Raw genomic sequence first — 25509 nt, 5'->3', positions numbered from 1 at the left:
AATAGAGAAGAATAACATGATGTTCTGCTGTATCATTATAATACTTTACAGGAAGGTATGAGCAATAAAGAATCCAGATGGCACATCTGAATATTTTCTGGTGAGAATTGAGAGAATCAAGAACAGAATGATTATGCATTAACGCAGCCAACCTCAAAGAAAGCCCACATACCCTCCAGGTGTGGACAATAATCGTACAGTCAGTATTTGTCAAGACCTACCAAAGGCTACTTGATCGTGGGTGGAGAAAGCACAATGACAAGTTTAAATTGCCCTGTGTGTTTTTTTTTTATGGATTCTGCACTATGCTTTACTAGTAACATGAAAGCAACAAAAAATTGGGAAAGCAGAGGCTTTTAAATAAAAATGTAATACCTTGGTATAATGATCACACACGCTCGCTTAAGATGACAGACGAGAAATTAGAACGTAAATGGCGTCAAAGTAAATTGAACGTATTCCGAATAGCATGGAAGGAGAGCCTCCTTAACTATAATAAGGCTCTTAGCGTGGCTCCTCGTTAATATACAAGAACAAAAATAATCCCAGATCCCGGTTTAACACTATAGCCAAACTAACCAGGAATAAGACAGATACTGTCACTCAATATCATCATAGTAGCGACGGTTTTATGCATTTCTTTAATACTAAAATTGTTACGAATAGAGAAGCATAACAAACAGCTCCGTTGATATTACTATGGAAAATAATCTTCAAATAGTTGACCATCAATTAGTACGCTTCAACCTTCTTAAAGAGCATGAATTAATTAAACTAATCTGTTCGTCAAATCAATGTACTTGTGCATTGGATCCGCTTCCTGCAAGTTCCCTTAAACAAGTAGCATTCGATGTTCCTATCCTTAATCCTATCCTTAAAATTATTAACTCATCGCTTAGCAACGGCCACGCACCAAGTTCGTTCAAGGTAGCAGTCAATAGACCCCTGATTAAAAAACCTGATCTTGATCACAGTCAGCTTTCAAATTATTGACCGATATCCAACCTTTCAATTTATATAGAAAATTTTTGAAAATGTCATAGCCCAGCAGCTGAGCACTCACCAAGACAGTAACAACATTCATGAAGTATATCAATCGCGATTTAGACCTCATCATAGCACTGAGAGAGCACTGGTTAACCTGCTGTTGGCCTCTGATCAGGGACGCATTTCGGTGCTTGTCCTGCTTGACCTGAGTGCAGCGTTTGACACTATTGATCACGCTATTCTCCTTGACAGGTTAGAGAACGTTGTTGGTCCCTTGTATGGATCAGATCATTTCTGACCGATCAGTATCAGTTTGTGGACATCAATGGTGATTTGTCTACACATAGTGAAGTAGAGTTTGGTGTTCTGTCCTAGGTCTGTTGCTATTGTCCTTAAACATGTTACCTTTAGGTGACGTCATTCGCAAACACAGTATTAGCTTTCATTGCTACGCTGATGACACACAGTTGTATTTATCAGCAATGCCAGACAAGAGGCAGCAGCTGAACAGAATACAGAATTGTCTGAAGGACATTAGACAGTGGATGCTTCTGTTAAACCCTGATAAAACTGATTCAGCTTTTAGAAAACTTGGACTAAAGGATCTAAGAGAACAGATATAATATGTATCTTCTTTAAAACAGCATATAATGTCTGAAAAGACTAATATGGATGAATACAGAAATTTCTATAGAATTATTCCTTATATTCTCATACAAGAACTTAATTGACACGATTCTTCCCGCTCACCTGCAGACACTGTTGGGTTTTCCTGGAAAAGCAAACAAACCCAGAGGGGCGTATTTAATGACTTAATTGTAGAACATATACTGGATGCAAATTCAGCAGAGCACAGTAAACAGCAACATTCTGCTGCCTTATTAATTTTCTCACCTTCTACCCAAGCATGGATGCAGTGGATTGGATTGAGTCTTTTATAAGAGCCATTATGTGCATAACTGGCATTGTTGGCAATAACTGGCTGGGCTTTCAGTCACTGCCCAGAGCGAAGACTTCAATCAGAACTAACGACTTTCTCTTTGTTAACCTTGCTGTGTCCAACCTGATCACCAACTACATGGTGGACCTACCTGATACAATCGCAGATTTTGCAGACGAGTGGTTGATGGGCAAATCATACTGTGGAATTTTTCATTTTTGTGCAGATCTTTCTGAGACCAGCAGCATCTTCTCCACCCTGTTCATCAGCATTTTTTGGTATCAGAAACTGGTGGGGTCGCTGAAACGTGGTGGAGCACCAGTACAACTGGACAACGTGCAACTTGTGGCCATTCTGCTGTCTGGAGCCTGGAGCCTGGCAATACTATTCAGCATTCCACACTTTTTTTTTGTGACGCTGGAGATTAAAAATGGAAGCAGAGGACACTGCATGGAAAATTTTCCATCTACAGCATCCAAGCAGACGTATGAAATATTGTATCTGACTCTAGCTAATGCTGTCCCCATTGCTGGAATTGTTTTTTCCAGCCTGCAGATTACAGTGACATTACTACTGAATCAGAAACGCATGAAGCGACTGGTCACAGACAATACAGGAGCAAAATCTGTGCCAGGAGGTCAAGACACCAAAGAAAGCATGGGGATGCAGTCACTTGATGCAACAAGGAAACAAGCAAAGGCTTCTTCTTCAGGAAACCTGATCCGGGCTGCCAAGAGTGTGGTAGCTGTAGCCACAGTTTTTGTGGTGTGCTGGTTTTCACATTTGCTACTTCGCATCAGCACTGATGTGAAGTCTTCTGCAGTGGTGTCAGAAGTTGCAAGTTATTTAGCAGCTTCCTACACCAGCATCATTCCCTATATTTTTCTTCATGGTGTAAAGAAACTGACATACTCATTTAAAAAGTAGGAAGGCTGCATGAATTACATTATTCTGAAGTGAGGTAGATATTGAAAGATGTTAGGTTCTCTGCACTTTGATAACGTAAACAGCAGTTAATTTTAGTCTAGCTATACAGGTTTGAAGATCAGATATGGACTACATGCCGTGAATGTAAGCAATAGTGATGCCCAGTTATTCATGCCAAGAACATCAATAAGATGTAACATCCTGACAAAACAATTTAAAAAATCCTTTTAAAAAGTTTGGGTATCCTAGGAGCTAAATTATGAGTAAATGTCAATTACATCAGATTGAATCCTTAACAGGCAATAGTCCAGGGAAGGATTTCTAAGGATTTCAAATCACTCTGAACTCTTGAGCTGAATAACATTAATTAAATGCACAGGGTTCTTTCCACGATTGTTTAATTACTCTAAGGCAAATTTTCATAACATGTTTTCTGAAATTTCTGTGCAAATTTTGGGGAAAAAAAGTCACAATGAGTCAAATTTACCAAAATATTGTTAAACCAAATTAATACCCTGAAAACCTTAATTTCTCTAAGCCTGAGCAAAATGGGCTACATCATGTTTAGATCATCAGCCTTGATTTATATGACTTTTAAAAGGAGACCCGCTGCTGTGAAAGTTCTGAAATATGGCAATGAAATAAGCAATGCATGCAGTAGCATTTGACGTGATTCACTACGTAAAAAGCCAGCAAAATACTTTATACTAGCTAGTTTTAAACATTGAAAAATGTCTCTCGCAGCCTTACGGGAAACTATGTACAGTATAGGCCAAAAGTTTGCACACACCTTTTCATTCAATGCGTTTTCTTTATTTTTTTTCCATTCAATGTGTTTTCTTTTATTTTCATGACTATTTACATAACTCCACATGTTCATAGTTTTGATTTTGATAGTTTTGGTCAATCATAGTTTTAAGAATCTACCAATGTAAATGGTCATGAAAAAAACACATTGAATGAGAAGGTATGTCCAAACTTTTGGACTGTACTGTACATCATGTTCAATCAGACTTCAATGAGTTTTCTGGAACTTAAAGTGAAAGTATTCAGAACCCATAATATTTTTCCCCTCTTTGTTATATTCCAGCCATTTGCTAAAATCATTAAAGCTAAAATAAAGTTAATTTCCTAATTTATGTACACATAGAACCCCACATTGACAGAAAAACACAAAATTGTTGATAATTTTGCAGTTTTATTAACAAAGAAAAACTGAAAAAAAAATGCATTCAAAAACTTCAAGGCCTGGAAAAATTCTCTTTTTAAGTTCCATGACTTTTACCAGGTTTTTAAATGACTGTGAGAACACAGTATTTAATCAATCAGTTATGGCTTGTAAAACCATTGGCCCAAAAGCCATGAATAAAATAAAAGTCAGGTAAACTGCTAGGGTGTGGTGAGGTATAAACCCTGCTGTGATGATACATAATCATATAGTTCAACCAGTTCAAACTATTGCCATATCACAACTGTTAAAATAATTTTACAATAACCAAAAGGAGTGTAGTGCAACTTGCAATTATGGTGCACCACTTGATTGTTTTATTGAATAACAAAAACCATGTTTAAGCACAAATTCTTGCTGAAAAACTAGTATATAATATTCAAAACAGCATTAACTCTGAGTGAGTCAATTGCAAATGCATTAGTGTACAAAATCTGACAACCACAGCATTCTAGACAAACAGCAAGAAAATCCAACAAAAATCCAGAGATGTAATATGGCTTAATAAAACAATTACCGTGTTCATCTTAAAATAAAAGCAGTCTACACCAAAGCACTCACTATAAGCAATATTCAAATATATAAAAATCCAGCATTCAGTGGACCTTCTCCAGTTTGACTTGAAGCGTTTTGAAGTTGCCAATGATGAGCTGCAAGGCAGCATTTGGACTCAGTGACTGAAGCTCCACAAGGTAACCACAAATACAGTCCAGACACACGTTGGTGAACCGCCGCCTGTGTCGAGAGGAGAGTATTTATAGTAGCGGGAAAGACTTTAAATTAATATATCCATTTATAAATCAACACATACACACACACCTGTCATAAGTTGGAACCCTGCTGGGTTCAGAGACGTATCCATCTAACAGTGCATGGATGCACTCCACCAGGTGCATAGGCTTCTTCATACGCTGCCAGCATGGGTCCTGTCAGAGACGGATTTTATGATTTTGTTGCTTTTGTAGTGAGACAGTGAGTCTTATTGACATTTCTGCATTTACACAGTTCAGCTATTTTATAAAGCACTTAAATCAAGTAATCAGTGCAGATAGGAAACAACATTACTGCTGCATAACCTGCATTTTTAAAAGTGAGAGTAGGTGTGCTAGAGAGATAAATGCAAAACCACCTCCAAAACAACCAAGTTTCATAGGTGGTCTTCCACCTTTCTTACTGGCTCATTACTAGTTTTGAGCGTCCACTACTGGCAGCATGACACCTGGAGCCTGACAGGGGTCTTGGGACATGCTGTAATGACTGTTATACTGATTGCAAAACCATCCTAATTCAAGGTTAGTGATAATCTAAGGAAAGTCACACAAGCAAACACTTGTGTGTAAAGAGTTGTATCCTATATATATGGTAATAAATGTTATGTACAAATGAGTATATAATATTACTCTTGTTTTGAAAAGCTGGTCATAGACTTCAAGGAGGCGTGGTAACTGAATTCCAATTTCCTGCATGGTGTAGCTAACGAAGGCAACATCCCAGTTCAGCCTGCAGACTTCTTGCTCCAGAAATTTAACCAGGAATTCTGAAAAAAAAAATAGAATAAACATACAACTATCTTTGCACAACAACCGATGGCCCTACTGTCAAAACTACTGATTATTGGTATTAATATTCATTATCATTGAATTAATGTTTACCAGTTGTTTTTACATTTGAACATAGATTTCCTTGCACATACTAGTATATAAATAAATCTTATTAATTCAATTCTCTTATCTAAGAATAAATAAATAAATGTAGAAATGACTAAATTAATAAAATCTGAATACAGTGAACATATGACTTCTGTGGGGGGAAAAGGCCATGACTCCTGAAATCCTTCAGATTTGTGACGCGGGGGAGAACACTCAAACCCACTTGAGTGATTGATTTTAACTTGTCATGTCACTGCGTACCACTTCATTGTGTGCCAATGCAATGGCAAAGTTTACATCATTTTTGTTAAATTGCAATTCATTTTTGCTGATTCACAATGCCTCATTACATCCCAACTGCACTGGTTCTGCAAACTACAATTCAGAGTAAGAACATGTTGAAACAAGCCACAGTGGTACCATGACGAGCAATTAAGCAATTTAGGCAAATGGCCGGGGGGAGAGAAAGAAAAAAAAAAAAAAAAAAGAAGGATTGTTATACCCAACGGAAAGTATCGAGGTGTTCCTGCATACAATTTCCCCAGAGAGATTAACTTCAGACTCAGTGCCCTCATTCGGTCAGCAGGACTCAAGGAAACGCTCCCATTAAGCTCTTTAAAAAAACAAAGCAAATATCAGGGGAATTACTACAACTCAGACACTTCTTGAACTTCCTGAAAAACATGTACAACTGCATGGGCAATGAGTGAAACAAACCTTTCTCCATGATCTCCTGCCACAAAGAATGTACCAATATAGGGTTTGAGTGTCCTGCACAGTGAATAATGGCCAGTTTGCATTCAGACAACTTGAAGTGGTCTGCATATTCCCCATAGAGCTATAAAATAAAAAATAGGAAAATTATGAAAGTGAAGTGTTTGTCATTGTGATGCACACGGTGATGAGCACACGGTGGCACAATGAAATGTGTCCTCTGCTTTTAACCATCAGCCTTAGTGAGCAGTGGAGCCATGACGGGCGCCTGGGGAGCAGTGTGTGGGGACTGTGCTTCGCTCAATAGCACCTAAGTGGCACTTTGGTGGATTAGAATTCGAATCAGCAACCTTCTGATTATGAGGCCACTTCCTTAACTGCTAGGCCACCACTGCCAACTCTTATGTCTAAAGAATTGATGGAAATCAGACAATTGTTCTTAAAAAGCTGAAAAATCACCTTTGTGATGTCCATGAGATCACAGTCAAGCTGGGACACCGCTGTCTGGGCAGATGGATGATGGGAGTACTGTCTTTTTAGGGTTTCTTGAATTTGCACCTGAATCCGCAACACCTGAAACAAACAGCAAATTAGAGCACTGGGGAACTGTGAACTGCAGAAGCTATAAAGAAATTGAACACGGAGCAATATGTTCTATTAAAATATGCTTCACTGTGAATACAGATGCTTATAAAAACACTGGGTTTCAGAATTCCAAGTTATGCAAAGAACCACTGTTCCCTTCAGAAGAGGAGCGAGGTACACCTCAAGAAGTATGGGATAGCCCCCTTCTTGCTACCCTGGACTTAAGACACACACTTTGTCGTTATTATTAAAGGCTGTGTTAAAAATTGTCGTGCACTTTATTCTAACTATTCAACCTCATTCCATGTACCTTGCGACAGATGGGCACTAACTTTGTGTAATAACTTAATGGCAGTCCTGGCAAAAAGACAAATACTGGTTTTCACAAAGTTTTCTGTTTCAGTGTTTTTAGATGTAATCTGTCATTCGCCCTGGCATGCTGTCAATCAACTTCTGGGCCAAACCCTGCCTGATGGCAACCCATTCCTTCATAATCAGTATTTGGAGTGAACCTCTAGGTGTTTGTGATAAATGGTTGATTTAGGTGCAATCTTATTTGCAGCAATATCCTTGCCTGTGAAGTTCCTTTTATGTAACACAATGATGACTGTTTTCTTGCAGGTAACCATGGTTAACTGAGGAAGAACAATGATTTCAAGCATCACCCTCCTTTTAAAGCATTCAGTCTGCTTTTCTAACTCAATCAGGAGTGGACTGTGGCTTCTCCCCTGTTGCCTCATCTCCTGCCTATAGGCGTGATTAACCATCTCCTACAGGATCCGGCTGCCACCAGTGCAGAGCTTTCTCAGGAATGGCAGCAGGCAGGTGTGAGAGCATCTGCATGCACAGTGAGGTGAAGATTTTGGAGGATGACTTTGTACTGAGTGAATCAACTGAATGAGAACTCAGTGGTGGATTTCTTCAGATCTCTAAATTCTCCATCCTTCTGCCTATTGTTTACACAAATATGAATCTTTCTCCACCAATTCCTGTTAGGCCAACAGAAGGACTTCAATGTGCCTCCAGTCACTTCCACTCACGTAAGTTTAACCTGTGGATAAACTGTCAACTTGTCATGGCTGAACAGAGGTGTTGGGCTGTCACATGACCACAGCGTAAACCAGGACCCCCTTACCTCCATCTTCTCCTCTAATTCATGTAGAAACTCTCCATCTGTTCCCTGTGAGAAGGTACATGAAGAACTCTTAGCCGAGAGGATGGCTCTGGAGATGTACTCTAGCCTCTGTTTGAGGGATATGTCCATACTGAGGAAAAGAACACATACTTTACAGTTACATACACTTCACACACTGTTAGTGGGTTAAGTTAATGTACCATTTCACAGACCTGTGCATATCAGCCAGGCGAGCCAGGACATGTGCTGCTTTCCCAAAATTGCGGCTCTTCTCATAATATCGCCACAGGAGGTCCAAGTTGTGTACTTTGTTCTGATCTTGTTTTATCATGTGCATCAGATGTTCTTCCAGGAATGGAGAGTTGACCTGGATCATACAGAAGGTAGCAGACACTGACTGTTATACCCCACTTGATTGTTGTTTCAGGAGCATTCAAATGACAAAAGTAAAATTAAACAGACCTCTAGCAGCTTATCAGTAAGGTCAACCTGGATCAGCCAGTTGTACAATGCAATGTGGAAAAGCTCATCAGAAGACCTCTGAGCCAATGCAAACACCTGCTCAAACTAAAAACAGACAAGAAAAAATTTACTATTCTGAGATCACTTTATATACATACAGTAACTAACTTACTAAGTTATGATATTGTTACTTTTTTCTTATTAGATTTATTTATTAATCCATTATTAATTGGGTGCAAATTATTGATCAATCTGTCTGGAGGACACAGCTCCGCTAAGAAAGTGACCCCACAATTGGAAGGTTGTCATTTCAAATCTCAAACCGACATGGTGCCACTCAGGTCCCCTTGATCAAGGTACCGTCCCCACACACTGATTCCCGGGCACCTCTCATGGCTGCCCACTGATGATTTAAATGCAGCGGACATTTCGTTGTGTGCTGTGCTGCAGCATTTCACAAAGACAATCTAGTCACTTTCACTTAAAATCAGTACATTGGCAACATCCCACAAAAGAGGATTGTTTATGAAAAAAGAATGTGTCATTTTAGAGAAAGATTTTTCCTGTCCAAGACTTCAACGTGGACACGAGAATCTTCAACCTTACAACAAAAAAAGCAATGGCTGCCTACAGCTTCACAAGGTTGCTATATTCAGATTTTAATATTTATTTTAGCAAGTGGTAAATAGTAACCACTGAATTTGTCAAGCTATATAATGAAGTTATATAATGAACTTAATAAATTAAGTTAAATTAGAGCAGTTGGTTGGGCATGAATACAAAATTATGGTGGAGTTTTTCCTATTCTTGTCCTCACGTGAGTTGCAGCATCCTCATTACTCAGCATATTTGGGTCAGAGGTCATGACTGGAGGGCCTGGCTGCTTGGGCACACTGGGAGACTGTGGAGCAGCTTTACTCTGGTTCACCAGTTCCTGCATGGTGTCTGTGATGCACTTATAACACGCAAGCCTGTAGTAACAGACGCATAAAACCAATGATCAGCACCTGATGGACATTAAAAGTAAATCAAATAAACTGTCCCAGAAATTAAAATGTGGTCTTGTACCTCTTCTGGAATGCCTGCTGTCCAGCTGCATCCTGCTCTGGCTCCCCATTTTTATAAAAATGAGGTCCTAATCTTTGAGGATCTTTTTTATCTGCAGCTGTTAGGCAAAGCTCCACCACTCCTTCATAAAAATGCACTTTAACAAATAGTAATCAATAAGTAATTAATGCAGTTAGTCAAAGGAAAAAACATTTATTTTTTTAATAAAAAGGTCCACCCCATCCCGTTGGTTCAACCCTTCAAAACATACTTTTTAAAAAGGAGCACTAATTTAACAAATACAATATAGCACTAGATGTTAATTGAAACCATATTATATTGCGACCATGTTTCAAAGAGTTCAGGTATTAACATCCCTTGACAGAAAACCATTACCCTGGTGGTACTGGTAGCAAACCAGTGGCAGATCGACATGATTGCTGATGTTCTGGTAGAGACTCAAAGACTCCTTTAACACACGTTCTCTTTCATTCTTGTTCTGCAGCTGCTTAGAGCCCTGAAGCAGCTCATTGGCCTGAGGGACAAGGAAAGAGGTGAAACTTAAGCACAATGCACAAGAAAAGCACTTATAGGTGGACCAGGCTGGTGTGGGAGGACCTTGGAGCAGATGCTGTCGTTGCTGCTGTACAGCAGGGGGCATATGTCTCTCAAGTGACCACTGATTGTGTCCACAGAGGCCTGGTCTTTTATATAAACATTGATGAGAGCAGTGATGAGGGCCCCGGTCAGCTCCTGTCCCCGGACCACCAAGGCTTTAAAGCTGATGGACTTCAGCTGCTCCTGAAACTCCTGGAAAGCCATAGTAACTCATGACAAACACGTTTCCATGGCATGACATAGATGTTGCTCTACTCAACTCACTGTGCAGGTAAGCAGCTGCAGGTAAGCAGCTAGAAGCACACCCCCCACACATGCATAGGTCATTCAAATAAAGTAATACATTTCGGCATATAAGCCGCTACTTTTTTCACAAGTTTTAAGAACCGCAGCTTCACAGTGAACCAATGAAACTGCTGTTTCTGAAACCTTAATTATTCAGATCAGCCAATTTGCGCTTTGTGCACAGACGCTCATTATGGAAAAGACAAGAAATGCACATGACGCGACTTTCAAGTTAAAAGCGATCAGTCTGGTGTCAAAGAAGCTGCTGCACATACACACAAGTGCACAGGAGGACGATGGTAATAGTGGTGACTTTTGCTGGTAGGTTCCTGTATTTTAGCCCAGAAAGTGTGTGACTAAATAATTGCATACCTTCAGGCTGTTCAATTCCGATACTGAAGATGTTAAAAGCACTTTTCTGAAAAAACATGTATGTAGTATGTAGGCTATTACCAGCATTTATTAAATTAAACGTTGAAAACATCTTTCATGTATTTTCTGCATTCTCTCTGCTCAAGGGGCTGAACATATTTTATGCTCAAATGCTTTAAGAGGCTGTCAGATACACACTGGACCCCCTGCAATTTGCTTATAGTAAAAACCGATCCACTGGGGACGATACTGCCCTCTTCCTGTTGACTTTTGAAATGCCTACAAACCAGCACCACACTGACTCATAACCACCAAACTCTAAACTATATATTACATTTTTGTAAATATGTTAACTGTTACTACAAAAGCACCATTTATTTACATATGTTTATGGTCTCGTCACACCATTGCAGCATGAAAAGCTTTACAGACAAGAAATAGATTGTAACGTGTATTGGTGTCATGTCATGCGGCAATAGAAGTGATTTGATTTGGGTTCTGCACATTCATTCTAGTGTAGGAAAATTAAGGTCTAAGTTCAGTTGAGCACATCCCAAGCAGTGTAAAATATAAATCCCTGTAGTTGCACAGACCTTGGGCAACTCCAAGGCGATGATGCTGAAGTCATGATCACACAGAAGCTTCCACAAAGCCAAGGTCTGACAGGAGCGATCCACCAGTTGCTGGACACCCTGCAGTGAAGCCTTTTCAAAGGCCTGAGCCTCCGCTGGCAACAGACAATTGGGTCAACGTTTAACTCAATCAGGACAGAGTGATGCTAAAGATTAGGTGTGGGACACAGGAAAACATACTGTGGTATTTTCTCTGGAGCTCTTGCTGGACCTGCTGAGAACTGGCACCATCTGGGCGCATGAATCCCAGCAATCTCTGCTGCAGGTTTGCTGGAGAACTAAAGCTGCACAGATTCGTGAGAAAAACACAAGCCTTTTTTTGCAAAAACTTAACATTTATCTCAGGACAACACTTCCTGCAACTGGACATAAGACATCTTGTTGAATGTGACTGAAAAGTAACAAAATTATTTTGAAAAACCAACCTACATATTGAACTGAGAATTGTTTCTGAATTAAAATGTGTCTAAGTATCTCTAGTTGAATAAAACAAAACTTTTTTTTTTTTTTTTTATAAAAGCAAGTGAATTGTGGTATACCTGGCAGCACACAATGAGCTGGGACTGAACTGTGCATTTTTGTCAAGAAAGTCTTTAATTCCATGAAGCTCCAACAGGACAGACTCCAGGTTAGCCGAACTGCAAGTGCTTTCAATCTAAAGAGTGAGATTGGCACCAGTTATGCTCAGCTCTATCAAATAAAGAGTATTTGAAAGCAAAATATCTTACAGTGGTGACTGACAGGTTTCCTTTGCTGACCACTTTTTCCATTGCAAGGCTCCCGTCCCAAATATTACTGTTGAGCATAAATAAATCATCTGAACCCAGAATTATGAGTATGCCAGAAAGTGGTCCACAACTCACCCCAGGATGCGTGTGAAGTAGATACTGACACCATTGTGCTTGCCAGAGAACACAACCTCTGGTCCTGAAGAGACAGCAGTGCCGCTGTCGGTGGGAAGGGCACCTGGGCTAAATGGTGTGGATACACTGAGGGGCACTAGGCCTGAAGAATAAGACCGGTCTAAATGAATACAACCCCTCAATATAATGCAATAACAGTAAAATAAAATAAGCATGAATCAACATGCTATTCTAACCCATTCAAATTAAGACATTAATGTAGAGCATTCAAGTGGCTAAAGTACAAAACACAGTTGGATTTAGGGCTGTGTGCTATATTGACATTTTGGTCATATCTTATACATGATGTCAGGCATGTCAGGCTGCAACAATCCACAATAATCTAAGGTTAATTATTAAGGAAATGTAAATCTCTTCACCAACCTTGCAAAGGTGTTCCCAGGAAGTGCCCAATATTACTTGGGGCCACAAGAGCAGAGGGGAAGCGCATTTGTGCCTCTCCTCCATACCTGCAGAATAAAGAAATACTGAGTGGGACCGGGCCAGTCAGGCAGGAGGGTAAGGAGGAGATACGGGTCATACACTGCACCTGAAGAAGGCTCTGGTGGCCCACACAGACACCTCACGGTCACACGCTGCACTTGAGCACGCCAGAATCAAGGTTGTGGCACAGGCCTGCTCCTCCTGTAGGAGAAGGAAGAATATCAGCGCATGTGATCCACAAATAACATGGTCGATTAAAGCACATTTCCATGACCAAACGTTCTCTGAAATATCTGTGCAAATTAAAAAACAAAAATCTATACAAAATATTTATTGGAAATCAGGCTGACATTAATACGAGTTCCCCTAGCCTGTCTATGCCATTTAGAGAATGGCAGCTCAGATGGTCGGCTCTGGAATTTGTCCCCTTACGTAGTCAACATACATCATTATCATTCTCGAAAAACGACACATGTTGGTTGGTGAAGGGTATTGATAATCTTCGCAAACGCCTGCTCACTTTTATAGGCCGCTCTCCTCCTCTTCAGCATTTAAAGCAACAGAGACCAAATCAGAGCGTCCTGGGGAAATTTCATGGGTACTGTCGGTTTGTCTGGTTGATTTAAGGTGATGAAGTTGGGGATTTAATATGGCCACTTTCGGTGTAAAGAAAGGATCAGCTATTCATATTACTTATCCACCATCCCAATAATGTGTTTGACATGTGGCCAGAGCAGCATTGCCCTTTCTGATAAGTTGACATTCTTCATCCATCTGCAAAATTTAAGCATATGGTAGCATTCATGAAATCTTTGTGACAAGGAAAGAGTAACAGAGCCAACAGTACCAGTCGTGGATTTGCATCCCACTCTGAATGCAGTGTGCAATATGAACCGATTCGCCTGGCCCAACAGAAGCGCCCACAGAACCTATGCAGTTCGGGCTTCATTTCTGGACACACCGTCTGAAACGGTCCCTTGTTTGAAGGTGGATGAAGGGGAAGTACTGCAGCTAGGAGCAGGTCAGGTCTGGGGCAAAAGCAAGTGCTTAGTGCTGCCTCTCCCATGTTCGATGTGAAGAGGTTTAATGCATTCTATTTCTGAAGCCATTCATTATATTTTGCACAATCTTAAGTCCTTCTAGTCATGAATATATATTATAAAATGTATTAATTGGTTACATTACAGTCATACAGCACATGCTTTTTATCATAAAGCGAGTTACAGACAAGCTTTAGAAAAATGGGAGACTGAAGGGTGGGGGTCGTGCTGAGGAGTTCATTAAGAAATGTAGTAAGGTGGTGTATAAGGTGTATTGGAATGGATATTCCATGGAGGGTTAAAACTTTCAAGACAAAGTAAAAACCTCTAAAGTCTAAACGAAGAAAGATGCCCCCCTAGAAGCAAACCAGTCAGGATTCAATTACATAAAATTTCTCTAAATATTCTCAAAACTACCACTTTCATCCTGAATTCTGATGCTAACCTTATCACCTCTATAGGACCATCAGAGGTAGCTCAAAAAGAGTGACACCTACCCCATGGAGCTTAAAGAATTGCTCCACGTCCTCACTCTCACCTCCACCACTGCCCACCAAAAGGTAGCGGAGCTGATCCACTGGTCGCAGTTTATGGAAGATGAGACTACCCTGTGAGATGAAAAGATGAGTTGGTTTTAGTACAATGACTTTGTGTTCTGTGCACTTTAGACCTTAGGAAATCACTGGCACCTTGGCAGACAGGAGAACAAACTTTTGCGGCGACACATTGTGCTCCTGTACAACTACAGGTGGGTCGGCCAATGGAATTGAGTCCTTGTTCAAAGGTGAGGTGTTCTTGGGTGCAGCTGTCTCCTCAATAGCTGAGAGTGCCCAGGAATGTCCATTGACATGCATAGTCATCTAGACAAAAAGCAGATAAGTAGCATGGATATTACAGACCTGACATAACCTGTTGTATGTTGTTGTAATGTTGTGTATTGTAAACCAACATAAACTCATACCTGAGCCTCCATTAGTGGCTTCTTAAAAGGAAAGGAGTCATGATTCACACACCACAAGATGTCATTATCCTCAGTCTCAGAAGCCGCCATTAAGAGAATTCCTGACAAAAAAAAAGAAAAAAAAAGAAGAAAACACCCTTTTCATTTAAGTATCTTTGCCTGTATGCAAGTCCCAGCACAGCTCCACCCTGTCTCAGGAGATGCAATTCAAGTAAAACATTGTCACTCTTAACAAAAATTAATAACATAAACAGACTAAGGAACCTATTCGTCCTCATATCATAATAATTTTTAATTAAAACAGAACTTTCTCTGCAGAAGAAAATTATTACATCCTTCTATTATGTTGCATGTTCATTCACTGTTTTGCCTGAAATTCCTAGACTTTTCTTCATTTAAACCTGAACCTACACATATGATATAGTTGATCATTTTGATCCATATTCAGAAATAGCTCCACATGGCATAAAAAAGGTCTACTGATGTCTGAAATTTCCAACAACTTATGCGCAGTGGAAATCCATATTTTCCACCATTTTCTCAGTCCAGTCAAATTCTTAATCAGGAAATCACACACTTGTAAAGCTTTTTTTATTCTAGGTTTGTCTAAATTGAAAATGTGTAGCTGAACTTGACCCACAAATAGGAATTTATCCACAGGAGGGTAAAGCTGTATATACACTCATCTCACACTGAGCTCTTCACTTCTGTACTATTTGGTTTTAAATCATGGAGAACCAAATAAATTAGTAATCCTATCAAACATTTTTGAGAAGCATTGGACTAAATGAAAAATAAATTCTGTCCTGAGCACCTTTGCTGTAGAGAGCTTTGTGAACTTCTGCAGGTTTCTGCAAGGTAGAAGATGCTGAGAAACCTGGTGGTAAGCGGACATGAATCAAAACCAGGAGACTTGGTCGAGTCACAGTGTGTTTGGCGTTTACAGGACCAAACGGGGTTGTGCTAAAGTACAGACGAACACCTGAACAAGAAACAAAGCACAAGATGAGAGCAGCAGGACAACACACACTTACAACTCCATTCAAAAATGTACGATTATTTAGAAAGGTCCCGGTTGTCCATGAATTTGAATAGAATTCAATATTAATAATAATGTTGCACCAGATACTCAACTTGTCTGGTTTTCTAATAATCAGTCAAGAGACCGATTGCCATTAGTGAACATTAGCATCATTCCATTAGAATTCCAGACTAATCCTTGCTGATAATGGGCCTCTATATATTCATGCAGATATAGTGTTCCCATTTACAACATGAACAATGTCTAGATTGGAGTTTTGTTCAATCTGATTATGAAAACTCAGGATATTTCTAAAGAACCACAACTTTTGGACTGTAGTGCACTTTCTAACTGCCTCACCAGCACGAGTGACCGCAAGCAAATGGCAATCTGATGACTCAGACCGGTCAATCACCGCAATCTGAATAATAGACTTGAAGACCGAACGGTCAATGGTCCTAGTTGAGAAGGAAAAGAGGGGGACTGGTCACATAAACGCATGATCATACAGAAGTCGGCCGTGTGGGGGAGAAAACGAACCTTGCGATGTTTCCAGCTGCTGTCACCATGGTGCTCTGAGACATGGCCGCCACTCGACTCATTCCTTGCCCATCTGCTCCCAAATCATACACCTTAAAAAAAAAAAAAAAAAAAAACACAAAAGACTAGTTACCAAATTAATCACACTAATCCCACTCCCCCGTTGTATAAAAAAAAAAAAAATTAAAAATTAAATACCTGCAGCACACCTTTCTCTGAGCGTGTGTATAACGTGTTACGCGAGTTATCAACCGCAATCTGCACTACAGGATCTGAAAAAGAACACACACAACAAAAAGAGCATGAAATTGTGCTCTCTTTAGCAAACATCAAGACTCATTAAATGTCCCTCCATTTACTAAAAACTAGCTGACAGCACGTGAATCATTCCAAATCAGCTACAACCAGACCTGCTGAGGAAAGGTCTTCACAAGACATCTGAAAGTGTCCTGTGGTTTTTGGTACTTCGATAACAGATATTTGAACTCCTGCACATTGTGAGGTGAAGCCTACATTTACATTTATCAGGCGCTCTTATCCAGAGTGCCTTACAATCAGTAGTTAGGGGGACAGTCCCCTGGGAGACACTCAGGGGGGATTGAGTGTCTCTCAAATCAATCCTTTTTTTGTTTTTGCTCACTCACAGGAATCAGACGCAAGAACATTTGGAAAAAAATATTGGATTAAGCACTAAGCCAGTAGTGCCAGAGGTCTCTGCGTGCCAGGGAGCCTGAAGAGGAAGGCTGTACATTGAAGTTGAACTGAAGCCCTTGACTGCATTATATTCACCTCCCAGTGGTTGAGCAGCAAGTGAATCATTCAGATATTTTTTCTCTTAAAACAAAAATCTGTTAAAGAAAAATGCATTCCTGTACAAAATATTTTTCATACTGAGCAACTACATTTGTAGGTAATCAAGCCATTAATATTGTGATCTTACCATCCTCAGAGAATGAAAACTGTAGCAGTGAGGGGATGAGGAAGGACAGACTGCTCTTGGAGTGGTTGATCTTCTTACACCGCTGGCTGAACCATCCGCTCTCAGCCTGGTAGGCAATCTCATAGAGACAGCCGTCCTTTCCAGCAAGGAAAATACGGCCAAGGTTTGTGGATGTGATGGCCAAGAGGTACGTGTTGTCAGTGGGGATTGAGTATAGAGGGTCTGGTAATAGCTGCATGGCTCCTGACATGCTGTCATTCAAACCTGACAGAGAAAAACAGATAAAAAAAAGGCACGCCTGGAATCTAAACCACACACTGCCTCATGTTAACAACCACACATATCCAATTAGAGACATAAAAAATTGAAATTTCATACCTGGCTGGGCTTTAGATAAACTGAGGCCAAGGATGACAACATCCACAGGAGTAGTCAAAACCAACAGAAAGTGGATATGAGACTGAAATATTCCTGTTTGGACCATTTAAGAAGGTGTCAATTTAAAACTTTTCATGTCACATCATTGGGGTTTTATTCCCGTAAAATGTTTTTACTCGTGAGTTATAAGGGAAGTAATGTGTCATAGTCTTACCTTGCTTCGGCTTGACTAAACCTACTGACAGGATAGTTTCACTCAGACCATCAAAATAAGCCACATCTCCCCTGGGGTAGGCACACAAAAAACACACTCGTTTGTACTGCCTCCTACAACGCTGTCTGTACATATCATGTTAAATAAGATTCAGACCATTTACATGAGTCATCTTTACCCGCACTCATCTAATAACAGTGAAAAGTACCATTTGAACATGAATCTCATTCAACGCAGGAAAGTGGTCTCATCATGTCCTCTGGTTTACATCTTTAAATTAGCATATAATTAGTCTTATATTTTTAGATATAAATAAATTATTTATAATGTATACAATTAGCATATTGTGTTTGTTTCATATTTTCATCTAACAGGTATTTGAGTTCCACTTCATAAACTTAATGGAATAATTACATTCACCAATGTCCAAGCTGATAATATAAATACTACCGTAATGTGTATGATCATGTATCCATCAAACTTACCCATCTTCATAATTCCACATGAAAATATCATTGTCAATGGTAAGCCATGCCCTTGATATCTCTGGGAAAACTCCCATCATGCAGTTACACTGCATATCTATTAAATCAAAGGAGTTAAGAAGAACTGACTAAACATTCAAATGATGGACATTAAAAGAAAAAACATGAAGGATACGGCTGAACTGTTCCACAAGCTCTGGCGGTAACGGGACCCTGCGCACAGCACTCAGCTCTGGCAGGCTGGGCACATTAATCAGACCCGGTCCTTGGAGAGGGTAATCCATGTCCGACATCCCAGAAAGGGAAGGCATATCTGTTGGTTTAAAGAAATTCATACCATGATGAAGTGAACGTGCGTGGCCAAACAGGTGTGGCCGAAGAGGAGTGTCTTACTGTGCGCAGGGACATTCAGGAGCTCTGAGAGGTCAGGAAAGCAGCGGTCGTCCTGCAAATGGCGCTCGATCAGTCGCCCGGAGCTCTCCAACGCCTCCTGGAGAGGGGCAGCAGAGTTACTGGAACCAAGGCCGGACGGCATCTCTACAAAAGCAAAACTAACCTGCAGTAAAGCAGAACAAAACAGCAACAACTAAGAATTTTTAAACATTTCCATTAGACAGTTTCCAATTTCCGATTAGAGAGTAAAGCTGTAATCTTGCTCCAGTCTCAGGTAAAATGTGTAATAAATATGTAAATAATATTCATTCACAGAATAGGTTTGGTGAATATTAAAATAAGCGCTTCAGAAAACCACACCCTGTTACATACCACATACCGCTGCACTGTCCTGATCGGTGCGATCAGTTCTGACCATGTTACCTCCACTCCTAAAACTATTCACTTCCATTTCTGCATTATGTATTTTATTCATAACTCACATTTAACAACCTCAATATACTGCTTACGGTCACATTGTGCATATATTCCTTTGCTCTGTAAATAATGTTCGACCCAGGTGTATTTTATTTGTACTGTTACTCTGAGACAGTTGATTTTTTTTTTTACCCGCAGTCCTTGTATATAATTCAATTCTTCTGCACTTCAGTTCTGTTGTTGGCAGGTTTGTCCTGGATTTTACAAATGTACAATGCACAGTGACTATTAAGCTGAATCTAATACACCCTGACGTGATTTAGTCGATACATCTAATACAGTTTACGGGCTTCATTATTCATAGCCAATGTTCTAATCAGTTCTGCATCTTCCAGTCATACATAAACCTAAAAAACACAGAAAATCGTTAGCATAACACTGTAGCTAAATTTAGCTAACATGCTAACCACCTCATTGATAGCAACCTCGCTGTTGTTGAGCAACGCGACCTTCAACAGGTGAAATACAAAAGACACACCCACCCAGCTCAATAATGAACATCAGAATCCCTGTGGTCCTTATTAAAACTCGCTTTGGGCTCTTAAGCCGTTTCTTATGGACGTATTAAAAAGCTGAACAGACCGCCACATGCTGAACGGTTAGAAAGGGGGTGGGAGGCGGAGCAATTTTTTTAAACCACCAATAAGAAAAGACTAAGAGCTGTCACTCACAAATATCCAGCCAACCAGGGTCTCAGTCATAAATGGCTCGACGTTCGAAACTGCTTTTTCGCAATGATCAAAAAATAAATAAATAAAAATTTTCAACCATTTTGTTTTGTTTTACGTAGCTGGAGCAAAAAAGCTAAAAACAAAAATACTGAAGACTTTTATTCTATTCCAGACGTATATTAACTTCTCAGATCATAACAGACCCGGAAACCCGAATAAGACTGCACATGCGCAAAACTACGTCGTTTCCGCTTGGGGTCTTGCTGCAGCCACTGTGGTGGTGCTCTACAGTAAGCGGAAACACGTCGCCTGAATAGATACAGTTGAAACTACGCGAGTGGATCGTAAAGGTTGGAACAGAGTCGTTCTTATACAAATGTGCTGTTAGTAATTTAGTTAACTGACCATGTTGGCACATTGTATGCGTTACAACATGGAAAATTGATAAATGACATTTTTTAATTTTCTTTTATCGTGCTGAATGGCAGGCAAGCATGTTTATTTCCTTGCCCTGGTCTCTAAACCACATTTTGCATTAGAATATGATTTATTGTTGGCACATAGTAGTCAGTTTCAAATGTACTTGTTTTTTGCTTCTTATTGAACAAATTCACTTCACAACTTTTCTGTAACATCAATGTAAATTGTTCCATTCACTGCATATTGCACTTTACATTGCACATATCGTACTTAGAGCATGTGCAGAGCAGCTCGCTGGCGTATTCACGGACATTTTTAACATGTCCCTCGCCCAAGCAGCTGTTCCAACATGCCTCAAATCTACCTCCATTGTACCAGTGCCGAAACATTTTAGCCCAACATGCCTGAATGACTACCGCCCTGTAGCACTCACACCCATAATCATGAAGTGCTTCGAGCGGTTAGTCCTGGCACATCTGAGGGACTTTCTCCCACCAACTCTGGACCCACACCAGTTTGCGTACCGTAGCAATAGGAGCACAGAGGATGCAGTCTCCATAGCGCTGCACTCTGTACTCACACACCTGGACAAGCAAAACACATATGCACGGATGCTGTTTGTTGATTTCAGCTCAGCATTTAACACTGTCATCCCCTCTAAGTTAATCTCTAAACTTAGAGCCCTGGACATCAACACCTCACTTTGCAACTGGATTATGGACTTTCTGACCAGCAGACCACAGCATGTAAGGTCAGGCCACATCCGCTCCACTACTGTCACGCTCAACACTGGTGTACCATAGGGCTGTGTGCTGAGGCCCTTCCTCTACTCCCTCTTCACCCATGACTGCCGACCTATGCATGGATCAAACTCCGTTATTAAGTTTGCAGATGACACCACGGTGATAGGTCTCATCGACAACAACGATGAGACTGCCTACAGGGAGGAGGTCCAGCATCTGGCCACTTGGTGCACAGAAAATAACCTTCTCCTAAACACCACCAAGACCAAGGAGCTCATTGTGGACTTCAGGAGGGAGAGAAGAGGCTCGCATGATCCCATCCACATCAATGGGATGACTGTGGAGCCTGTTACATCCTTCAAGTTCCTGGGGACCCACATCTCAGAGGACCTGTCCTGGAGCATTAACACCTCCAGCCTGGTCAAGAAGGCTAACCAGCGCCTCTTCTTCTTGAGAACATTAAAAAAGAACCAGCTACCCACTACCATCCTGTTGAACTCTACAATCTCTATTCTTTACCAGCTGTCTCACAGTGTGGTATGGAAGCTGCACTGTTGCTGAGCGTAAGGCGATGCAGCGGGTGGTGAAAACTGCCCAGCGCATCACAGGGACTTCACTTCCATCCATTGAGGAAATCCAGAGGAAGCACTGTCTGCGTCGAGCTCACAGTATTCTTAAGGACTCCTCCCACCCGGCCCACGAACTGTTCTCTCTCCTGCCTTCAGGCAGACGGTTCAGGCTACCACGGACAAGAACCAGCAGACTTAGGAACAGCTTTTTTCCCAGAGCTGTTTCCTTGCTGAACTCCTCTGCCCCCCCCCATACACTCCTGATAATCACTGCACTGTACTACTCCTGCACATATCACTTTGTCCTGCACATATCACTTTATGTATAGCACATATCACTTTATGTGTGTGTGTGTGTGTGTGTGTGTGTGTGTGTGTATATATATATAACTTATTTGAACTGTATCCTGCACTTGCTGCTTATTGCACTTCTGGTTAGACCTAAACTACATTTCGTTGCCCTGTACTTGTACATGTGTAATGACAATAAAGTTCAATCTAATCTAATCTAATCATTTTATTCATGTCTCTCATTCCACCTGCATCAACATTGTAAAGTACTTCACAAAGAGATTTATACATTTATAAATACTTCTATTCTCTGTTCTAGCTCTACTGATTTTTATTACCCAGTTTTTAGTTAGCCTTTGCTAAATTGTATGTCACAAATAAAAGTATCATGAAGCACAATGGTTTTAAACAGTAATTGTTGACAGTGTAACATTGAAAATTTACTATTACATGCTTATTTCTGATGAAAATCAATCTGTAATTCTGCCTCAAAACCAGCATTGCAGGAATGCACAACATGTTGCTGAAGACTCTTTCACTGCCCTCCATGCCCCACTTTCAGCCCTACTGTCAGGGCAAAGATTAAAAATGCTTTGCCTTTCAAAGGTATGTTGGTATTAAATATAATGTATAGTTATAGATATAAATATAGTTATATGCACTTCTTTTCAGCACTCTCTGTTGACTTAAAAGTTGATAATCACACTGTACAGTTCAGTGCATTCATCAGCAAGAAAAAGTTTGTGTTTTAATTAAATAGATTTTTCTTTCCTGTTCACCACATTGCTTGATTGCACTTGTGATCCATACCCTTTTGCTTTCATTATATTATAGGATTGGATGGTCACTATTGTATTTTATTTATGTTTTTGTTAACATGTACACTTTGATTGTTAGATAAATTGATTGCATTCTATATAACTACATTTATATTACATGTGTTCTTTTCTCTCTTACTGACAAACTTATTTAGGACACTTAGGACACTTTCACTGCCTTGTCTGTAACAGGACAATCATACAGCGTGGGGATATGGCAAGGCATTTATTGTCATGTCAGCATTCTTCAATGCCAAGTCAGCCACCACTGTCAGGACTGCTCCCCGCTGCACTCTCCGAGGAGTCCCGTCTCCCTCCCGCTGCACTCTCCGAGGAGTCCCGTCTCCCTCCCGCTGCACTCTCCGAGGAGTCCCGTCTCCCTCCCGCTGCACTCAATATCTGTGACTTACAATGCTCAGTGGAATACCTGGCATTGTGCTTATGCAAAGCCACGAATATCATGCCCTGGAAATGAGGATCCGATATATATTTAAAGAGAAACAAATTCCTCAATCTCTTCCAGAAGATGTCATGTCACAAAAAATGGAGTATCAGAACCCGTTAAGTGCATCCCAGATGATGCTCTGTTGATCTAGAGTGTTCAAACATACAGTGCATACAAATGCTTGCTTATAAACTTTATCAGCATGATTTTTTTTCTCATCTTCACAATCTGATCAAATCAATGATGCTATCTTTAGAGAGTTTCACACATTAATTGGCTTTTCAAAATATTCCTGTTTAACATAAAACACCATTAAAATCAGTTTATAAATTAGGCCAACCTGAAAATAAAACTGAAATTGCCTTGTGAGACACACTTTAACCAACTTTGTTGATATTTTACAGTCAGACATGCCCTACTTGTGGAAATGGTGCTGCTTGCTTTTGATGGAGAACTTTGATCTCAGGAGGTATTTATATTTTGGCTTCTGTACTATATTGTCTCAAGGTTTAGACACAGTAACAATATCATCAATTTCTGTTAAGCTATGGCAAGCTTTTTGCACACTGGAGAGACGACGCCAAAGCTGTGCTTCAAGGACAACATGTGCTCATTTAAGACTAAAAAAGCGTAAGTTACCAGAAGTCAGTCAGGTCAGTATTCACTTTAAACACTAGTGTAATTAAATGGTTAGTGACTCTTGACTCACTGTTAAAATAACTGTTCTGCATCAGAGAATAGCTAAGTTTTTATCTCCATTTACCTGACACATGAGCCAGCAGTTGTTCAAGATCTGCATACTGCTGTGCACTGGGTTGTCCAAAATAAGGCGCTTTTCCATGGACATGTAACCACGGCAACATATCTGTCCTTAAATAAAAAGCACCAGCAGAGGGTCCTAAGATACATGCTGGAGGAAGAAGACACTGAAGCAAGGGACTTCTTCCTCTTTGTTTTTCAGTGTGCAGAGGAGAGGACTTTCTTAAGGCATGTATTGATGAGCAGTGACTAAGGGTCAATGCTATGTTTGAGACATAATGGATGGAGGAAGGCACTGGCTGTTTGCTTTTTACTGGCTGTTGTGTTTTTTCTGTAAACTCAAATTTTCAATTAAACTTGTTTAAAAATTTTGTTCACTTGTTTCCATGTTCATACTTATAAATTCAATTCAAATTTTATTTGTCACATACACAGTCATACACGGTATGGTGTGCAGTGAAATGCTTTCTGCAACTGCTACAGACCACAGTATTGCAAATGTTGCAAGTAAACAATGAACCAATATGCAAATATAACCAAGTATTACACTTTTACGTCTTTAACATAAAATATGTGTAACTGGTAGGGTGAAGGTGTGCAAATGAGTTATACCACTAGAAGTTGAAATTAAAGATTACAGTGTAAATGTTACAGCATTGTTTATACTTGCAACTTTAAAATAAAAAGCTTACAGTTGCTATTAACAGCAATGTATTACCTTGTAATCAATCATATTTTTATACACTTTGCGCATTAAAAAACATTTATTTCTTAGTAACATCAAAAGTAACTTAAACACAATTTAGTTTTTGCTATCAAAGTCTATTGTTCTTAATCTATTTTAAGTACATCCTATATTTTTTAAACCTTTTATTCCAATTATTTTAATGCAATGTACGGGATACAACAGAAAAACAAAATTTCTCATGCGACGCAACTGTGTTCAATTTTGAAGTCACGAGTTTCCGCCTACTGTTGAGCGCCACACACCTTACACTGGCTGCAGCCAGGTGCTCTTGCTTTGAATCACTGCTGCAAATTTTCACCAGATACAAGCAGCAAGAGAATCGGAAAGAAGCCCTTCCCAAATTCCAGAGATTCTGGATGATGATTCTTTCTGGTTCTACATTTTCCTTCGGTACTGTTGAGGATATGCATTATTTTTTTTAGAAAATGTTAGGGACAAAATGGGCCTATTGGCTTTTTTGTCGAGTAAGAGTAGTAGAAAAAAATGAGAAATGTTGTCTCTGCATTCAGAGTTTATTTCTATTCTTTAAAAAGATCTATGTGAACTATTTCGATTCCATATGCCAGTGCAGAGACTTTTCTTTTCACTGAGTGTTTGGTTTTGCTGTTTTAATTTAATAAATATAAATAAAGATATATTCAGTGGAATGGTGTGGATGTCTGATTGAAG

At 39.9% G+C, this 25509-nt stretch overlaps 2 protein-coding genes and 1 long non-coding RNA gene across 6 annotated transcripts; 2 read left to right on the top strand and 1 right to left on the bottom strand.

Annotated features, from left to right (window-relative positions):
* The first annotated feature begins 1894 nt into the window (after positions 1–1894).
* On the top strand, positions 1895–2854 carry ora5 (olfactory receptor class A related 5). The gene has a single exon (XM_028979253.1). It carries the CDS (start codon positions 1895–1897, stop codon positions 2852–2854), a length of 960 nt encoding a protein of 319 aa, XP_028835086.1.
* A 1178-nt stretch (positions 2855–4032) lies between these two features.
* Positions 4033–19983, bottom strand: nup155 (nucleoporin 155). Of its 2 annotated transcripts, none has more exons than XM_028980635.1 (34): positions 19859–19983; positions 18900–19062; positions 18682–18819; positions 18507–18603; positions 18022–18092; positions 17808–17900; positions 17430–17693; positions 16688–16761; positions 16490–16581; positions 16310–16407; positions 15743–15910; positions 14929–15029; positions 14657–14827; positions 14465–14575; positions 13034–13128; positions 12868–12953; positions 12445–12586; positions 12310–12376; positions 12121–12236; positions 11762–11865; positions 11543–11676; positions 10293–10484; positions 10071–10209; positions 9696–9831; positions 9445–9598; positions 8628–8732; positions 8378–8532; positions 8166–8295; positions 6905–7018; positions 6449–6569; positions 6234–6344; positions 5483–5619; positions 4902–5008; positions 4033–4817 (listed from the first exon to the last, which is right to left on the bottom strand). In XM_028980635.1, the coding sequence occupies exons 2-34, from the start codon at positions 19039–19041 to the stop codon at positions 4679–4681; spliced, it is 4104 nt and encodes a 1367-aa protein (XP_028836468.1). In that variant the 5' UTR covers positions 19042–19062; positions 19859–19983; the 3' UTR covers positions 4033–4678. The 2 variants fall into 2 exon arrangements, with proteins under 2 accessions (XP_028836468.1, XP_028836469.1); XM_028980636.1 differs by having other exon boundaries at positions 18900–18996; positions 19859–19965.
* Positions 19984–20315: 332 nt separating this feature from the next.
* LOC114790527 (uncharacterized) lies at positions 20316–24464 on the top strand. 3 transcript variants are annotated; one of them, XR_003749819.1, is made up of 4 exons: positions 20316–20397; positions 22569–22676; positions 23081–23802; positions 23879–24464. It is a non-coding gene; the product is annotated as an uncharacterized LOC114790527 (long non-coding RNA). The 3 variants fall into 3 exon arrangements; XR_003749818.1 differs by having other exon boundaries at positions 23044–23802; XR_003749817.1 differs by lacking the exons at positions 20316–20397; positions 22569–22676 and having other exon boundaries at positions 22684–23802.
* Positions 24465–25509: the final 1045 nt, after the last annotated feature.

Source organism: Denticeps clupeoides, chromosome 5 (genome assembly GCF_900700375.1).
Source record: "Denticeps clupeoides chromosome 5, fDenClu1.1, whole genome shotgun sequence".
Classification (NCBI taxonomy): domain Eukaryota; kingdom Metazoa; phylum Chordata; class Actinopteri; order Clupeiformes; family Denticipitidae; genus Denticeps; species Denticeps clupeoides.
The sequence above is the reverse complement of the archived record's forward strand: the minus strand, read 5'-3'. Positions and strand labels throughout refer to the sequence as shown.

What these genes read in the sequence shown, in the direction of transcription:
- ora5 (XM_028979253.1), top strand. Translation starts at nt 1,895, where the DNA reads ATGGATGCAGTGGATTGGATTGAGTCTTTTATAAGAGCCATTATGTGC.
- nup155 (XM_028980635.1), bottom strand. Translation starts at nt 19,041, where the DNA reads ATGCCGTCCGGCCTTGGTTCCAGTAACTCTGCTGCCCCTCTCCAGGAG. An exon ending in ACGACAGCATCTGCTCCAAG is followed by an intron (nt 10,210 to 10,292) that starts GTCCTCCCACAC and finishes CTTGTCCCTCAG; the next exon opens with GCCAATGAGCTGCTTCAGGG. An exon ending in TTACTGATAAGCTGCTAGAG is followed by an intron (nt 8,533 to 8,627) that starts GTCTGTTTAATT and finishes TGTATGATCCAG; the next exon opens with GTCAACTCTCCATTCCTGGA.